A 6,170-nucleotide genomic window follows, 5' to 3' on the forward strand; every position below is an offset into this window, starting at 1 on the left:
CAGCGCGGGCGGAGCCTGGACGGCGGGGGCGGGCCGCAGCCGGCTCGATCCGGAGCCGCTCCGTGCACACGGGCCCCGGTCCTGCGCCACCGCGCGGAGATCCCCTCCTTCGCTCTCACTTGCACCTTGGGGCGCTCCGCACCCGCAGGGGGGACCGCGAGGAGGAGGGCCAGGGCAAGCCCTCAGTGCCCTGCCCGGCTGGGCTTGGGGACCGCGGCGGGCCGGCCTGGAGCAGCAGGGAGGAGCTGCGCAGGGCACCGGCTGCACGCCTGTGGCATCAGCGAGACCGGGAGGCTTCTGTCACCTTCCCCCACGAGCAGGGGCGCTCGCCACAGGCGCCATGCGCCGGGCATCGCGACGTACATCTGGGACCCCCGACTGCTCACCCCGTGGCGAGCAGGACCATGCACCGTGCATCACAACACACTTGTCTGGGACCCCCCACTGCTCACCCCGTGGCGAGCAGGACCATGCACTGTGCATCGCTATACACTTGTCTGGGACCCCCCGTTGCTCACCCCTCAGTGAGCAGGACGCACTCAAGGACACAGAGTGCGGGGCTTTGGAAAGGCAACGCTTTACCCAATGCTCTCGGACAGCAGGGAGGTCTCAAACCCCATGAGCCCCGCACCAACCACCCGGCATCGTCCCCCTCGCCCAGTCTGGCCTCACGGGAGCAGGCAGGATAGAGCAGTTAGCCCCTGGAAGACGGCCCGGGGACTATTGGCTTGACCCCAGCTGCAGTGGGGGAAGAAGAGGGCAGGATGGTTCCCTGGAGCGTGGCTGGGCCGTTGGAACGGGGAGGGGGGAGTCCTTGTTCCAGTCCATCAGCTAACGAGATCCTAGAAATGAGACTGGGGCCAGGCGGTCAGCAGGTCTGAGACAGGCCCATAAGTGAGCACCCGGCAGCTTTCAGAGGTCTGGGTGCAGCAGTTCCCACAGGAGATGGAGACAGAGCTCAGGCAGGAGGAAGGGACACGGGCTTCGCCAGGCAGCTGGACATGGTTCACCCAGCTCCTTAGCTCCCAGGCTGCCCCAGCCCATCCAGCCGGCTTCCCTGCCGAGTCCTGAACCAGAAACGGGTGCGCTGCAGGGACCTCTGGGCAGACACCAGGGGGTCAGCTAGGCACCGTCCGGCACGGCCCAGCAACGCCGAGGCTCAGAGAACGGCTGCTTTGGGACATTGCCATTAGCAGTCTAGGTCCTAAATGAGAGGACCCAGGCAGCCGTGAGCCTGGCGTGGAACAAAGCCCCGTCGGGTGGGAGCTGGGACAGGCTGGAGGAATGTTCTTGGGGGAGAGGAGGACCCACGAGCCACGTTTCACCCAGGCCACGCGGCAGGTGGTAGCTCTGTGGACAGCAGGATGTAGCCCCGTGGACGGCTTCACTTGTACTTGGTAAGGGCCCCCAGGGGCGTGCAGGTACCAGAGCGAGAGATGAGCATCTCATGGATCTGGAGGAACTCGCTGAACGTGGCGCCGTGGATGGTGTCGGCCACGTGCATCTGCCAGTACCGCGCCGGGTTGGCAAGGCTGTCGCGGCTGGCAATGGGCGGCTCCCCGGCAGGGCCCGAGAGCGGGGCTGTGAGCTCGGCTTTCCAAGCAAAGCCTGTATTGCAGTGGGTGCAAGCACAGGGCAGCGCCACGCCGGTATCTGCATGGCCCCTGCCACGGCCAGCATCAGGCAAGGTGGGCACGTGGGTGTCGCGGTGCCGCACCAGGTTGCCCTCGTGCACGTAGCTCTTCCCGCAGTCCGGGCAGGCGTGGGGCGGGCGCGGTGTGTGGGTGCTGCGGTGCCGCACCAGGTTCTCTTTGCGGGCGAAGCTCTTGGGGCAGTCGGGGCAGGTGAAGGGCTTCTCTCCCGAGTGCACACGCTGGTGCGACAGGCAGGCCTGGCGCGTGCGAAAGCGGCGCCCGCACTCCCCGCAGCCGTGCCGCTTCTCCCCCGTGTGCAGCTGCCGGTGCCGTGCCAGGTTGCCCTTGCTGCTGAAGGCTTTGCCACAGTCCCCGCAGGCCAGGCCGCCCACCCCCGCGTGCAGGCGCCGGTGCTCGGCCAGCTGGGCCCAGCTCTCCAAGCCCTGCCCGCACTCCCGGCACTGGTGCCTGGGGACGGTGCACGGTCCCATGGCGGCAGGGCTCAGGGCTAGCGTCTCTGTCCCCATGCAGCCTCCGTTGCTCTTGGGCGCTGGGTGCAGAGTCCCTGGGGTGCCAGTGCCCTGGTGCTCGGTGCTGGGGGGCCAGGCCCCAATGCTCCTGTGGCCTGGCAGGGCTCCCTCGGGCCCCTTCCCCATGGGGCTCCCTAGAGCCCGGTGCCCTCTGCACTGACTGTGGCTCATGCCGACCCCCATCCTAGCCGCTCTCTCCGGGTCCTGCCACGCGTGCATCTTGCTGGGCTCCAGCCCCACGGTCTCTTCCTCCTCGCACCTTCCCTCGTCTTTGTCACCGCCTGTGAGGAGAGGACAGAGCCCAGCTGTTGCCCCACATGCCGGGACCCCAGAGCCTGCTGGGAGCAGCCGAGACTGGGGCAATGCCGCAACCCCGGGGAGCAGAGCCTGTCCCTGGAGATGCAGGCTCATCCTGAGAGCATCTTCCTGCCCTGAGCTGCAGAGGCAGGAGATGGAGCCACACAGGAGAGCTCCTGTTCAGGGACCCCTCAGCTTTTCTGGCAGCCCTGGCACCACTCACCCGTGCTGGGGGAACCGGCCCAGCATCCCTTTCTTGAGTCCAGCGGATCTGCGACGTACGGCTCCTCCCCTCGCTCCAGCCTGGCCACGATCTCCGGCTTCTCCAGCACTGCCTCTGCCGAGGAAGAGCCGTGCTAGGCATGTGTACGAAGCGCATCGTGCCCCGCTTCCCCACGCCCATACGAGCTGGGTCTGGGCAGCGCTGCCCTGCGTACACCTGTGATGGACTCGGGACAGCACAGTAGGTTTGCATTGGACATCGAGAAACACTTCTTCACTGGTAGAGCAGGGAGGCAGAGGTACAGACGCTAGGGAAGCGGGGGACTCTGCATCGCTGGACGGGTTCAGGGAGAGGCTGGACAGACGCTTATTCGGGGATGATCTAGGCCTAACTATGTCTATTTTCTACCATGGGGATTTCCCAGATTTCTGGGCTTTTCTGTGCCCCTCCCCTCTTTCTGCTCCATGTGTCAGGGGGGGTTTGAAGCCTCCCCCAGAGGCACTGGGTGCAGCCCAGGCTGGGACTGGGGCTGGGCTGTGCCAATGCTCCTGCTGGCACCAACCCCGCAGGGTCCTGGCTGGAGGGTCTTGGCCCTGTGCTCAGGCTCAGCCCCGTGCTGCACTGGGGACAGAAAGGGATCTCCCCCTTGCTCAGACTGGTGCGCACTGGGGGGTTTTTCCTTCCTCTCCAGTGGGGGCATGACCTTGGCCTGGGCTCTCTGCAGCATCCATGAGCCCCTTTTGCTGCGGTAAGACGTTGGTAGCCACGGCACCCCTGCTTTCTGGGGGGCAGGGGCAAGTGCCAGGCTTTGTGCTTGTGTCAGGGGTGACTGTAGTTTTGCTAAGAGCTTGGACAAAGGATGGTTTGGACAAAGCTGATCCTGCCTCAAGCAGGGGTTGGGCTAGATGTGACCTCTGGACTCCCTTCCGGCCCCACTTTCTGTGATTCCTGAGCTCATATTATGATGCTGCATGCTTCAGTTTCCCCATAAAAAGCCTCCCCCAGAGGCACTGGGTGCAGCCCAGGCTGGGACTGGGGCTGGGCTGTGCCAATGCTCCTGCTGGCACCAACCCCGCAGGGTCCTGGCTGGAGGGTCTTGGCCCTGTGCTCAGGCTCAGCCCCGTGCTGCACTGGGGACAGAAAGGGATCTCCCCCTTGCTCAGACTGGTGCGCACTGGGGGGTTTTTCCTTCCTCTCCAGTGGGGGCATGACCTTGGCCTGGGCTCTCTGCAGCATCCATGAGCCCCTTTTGCTGCGGTAAGACGTTGGTAGCCACGGCACCCCTGCTTTCTGGGGGGCAGGGGCAAGTGCCAGGCTTTGTGCTTGTGTCAGGGGTGACTGTAGTTTTGCTAAGAGCTTGGACAAAGGATGGTTTGGACAAAGCTGATCCTGCCTCAAGCAGGGGTTGGGCTAGATGTGACCTCTGGACTCCCTTCCGGCCCCACTTTCTGTGATTCCTGAGCTCATATTATGATGCTGCATGCTTCAGTTTCCCCATAAAGCTAGTACAGGGGGAAGAAGCAGCTCAAGAGACAGTGAAGCAAGAAGGGTGCCTGTGTGTGGGATGTGTCTGGCAGCCACAGAGGCCTTAATAGCTCTGTCAATGCCCAGGAGGGTGGAGGGAAGCAGAGGGACACAACGACAGCCTGGACAGGGCAGTAAAAGCCAAGTGGAGAGAGTCTGGGGACAGCACACGGGCTGGGCAGGGGACAGACGAACATCTCAGCCCGCTGGAGGGGGCAGAGGACCAGCTCCAAGGAGTCACGAGACGCCGGGGTCCCCGAGAGGAAGGGGCGGGGTCCCCCAGGCTCTAGGAGCTGCGCCAGGGCTGGCTTTGGGAGCGGGGACCACACAAGCGCTTGCGTGGAGGGGCTCTGTGATCGCAGCCCGCAGCCGCACCGTCTGCTGTCCGGGCCCAGGGGATCCTCACCCATGGAGGTGGCCAGCTCGTAGTTCTCCTTCATGACGTCCTGGTAGAGCTCCCGCTGCCAGTCCACCAGCTCCTTCCACTCCTCCGTGGTGAGGTAGACCGCCACGTCCTCGAACGTCACCGGCGCCTGCAGCACAGGGCATGCCCCGCTCAGACCCCCGGGACCATCAGGCATAGCACGCACCTGGCCAGGTAGCAGGGGGAGGCTCCAGCCAAGCTTGCAGGTGTCGAGGACAAACCCTCCTTCCGCGGACAACACCCAGACCAGAGCCAGCACCCAGACACCCCAAATCCTTCCTGCAGCGTGGCCTCATCTCCGCAGCCCCACATCGTGGGTGCACAGGGTCCTGCTCAGCCCGTCCTGCCTCCTTCACCCCAGTCCCCTGGCCAGGGCTTCTCCCTCTGAGCACATGGAGCCCAGGACCCGGTGGGGCGCAGGGAGGAAGGTAACAACGGGCTGTGAAAGCAGCCAGCGAGCCACGGGGCTCCCACAAGCCACACAGAAAATCAAGCTGCTCCCAGACTCATGCCCAGCGAAGACAGGCGCTGGCTGGGGGGGGCTTCGTTTCAAGCGCCCTGCTACTCAGAGACCCGATGCATCTGTCTCCAGTGCCCCCCCTCAGCTTGCTCCCCCCTTCCTGACCTCTCCATGGGGGCTGTTTCCCTGTCCTGGGGGCATCAGGTCCGTCATTCTGGAGTACTGGTGGTCCCAGGCACGCGGCGCCTTCTCCCGCTTGGCTCTCTTCACTGACGGCTTCAGCTTGGGGCCTGCGGGGCAAGAGATGCGTGTGCTTGCCCCTGCCGTCCCAGGGCCCAGCTGCCCCCCACGGCAACAGCTAACACGCACACCCCTACGGCATCAATGCCCCCCCGGCGCCCACCCCAGTGCCACGGGAAGGGTCCCCCATGCCGAGGGACACGAGGCTGGCATCCGAGCCCGGGGCCCTCACCCAGCGAGGCGATCAGCTCGTGGTTCTCCATCATCACGTCGCGATACAGGTCCCGCTGCCAGTCCACCAGCTCTGCCCACTCCTCCGGGGAGAAGTAGACGGCCACGTCCTCGAACGTCACTGGGGCCTGCAATTAGTCAGCCGGTTAGCGCAAACACTGATTAGCATGTAAACTGCTCAGGCTAGGCCTCGCCGGAGCCACGACAGACACCCGAACGGCTCACACCCGCCTACGCCGGGCTCGGGGAACGAGACACGGTGCACGGCGCTGCCAGCAAGGGGACGCATGGGATGGGGTGATGCTTGCGTGGTAAGAGGAGCACGCAGAGGTGGGACATGGCAGCCCGAGGTGCCAGGGGAGTGTGCCACGCAGCCTCTGCGAGGAGACCGACTTGTGCCCGCGACGTGGGTCGTGCCCGAGACAGGCGCCGGGCCGGCGGGACCCCAGCAGGGTCGGGGGAGGCACTCAGGAGGGGAAACCCCCCACGGACACCCCCGTGCGCCAGAGGCCGCCGGGAGCAAGGGGACCTGGGTGGCTGCAGTCAGGCGTGGCATTTCTATCCAGGCGGAGGGGCACCCGGCCTGGCTACAACCGAGGCATCCCTG

At 65.2% G+C, this 6,170-nt stretch overlaps 1 protein-coding gene and 1 pseudogene across 1 annotated transcript; both read right to left on the reverse strand.

Moving 5' to 3' along the window:
- Window positions 1-843, reverse strand: part of LOC112548840 — a 4,385-nt pseudogene extending 3,542 nt beyond the window's left edge.
- Window positions 844-1,347: 504 nt separating this feature from the next.
- Window positions 1,348-5,726, reverse strand: LOC102386321 (zinc finger protein 92 homolog). Its single transcript, XM_025195582.1, has 5 exons — window positions 5,565-5,726; window positions 5,258-5,382; window positions 4,615-4,741; window positions 2,685-2,798; window positions 1,348-2,445 (listed from the first exon to the last, which is right to left on the reverse strand). Exons 1-5 carry the CDS (start codon window positions 5,596-5,598, stop codon window positions 1,385-1,387), a joined length of 1,461 nt encoding a protein of 486 aa, XP_025051367.1. The 5' UTR covers window positions 5,599-5,726; the 3' UTR covers window positions 1,348-1,384.
- Between the last annotated feature and the right edge of the window lie 444 nt (window positions 5,727-6,170).

This window comes from Alligator sinensis, unplaced genomic scaffold (genome assembly GCF_000455745.1).
Source record: "Alligator sinensis unplaced genomic scaffold, ASM45574v1 scaffold1819_1, whole genome shotgun sequence".
NCBI lineage: Eukaryota > Metazoa > Chordata > Crocodylia > Alligatoridae > Alligator > Alligator sinensis.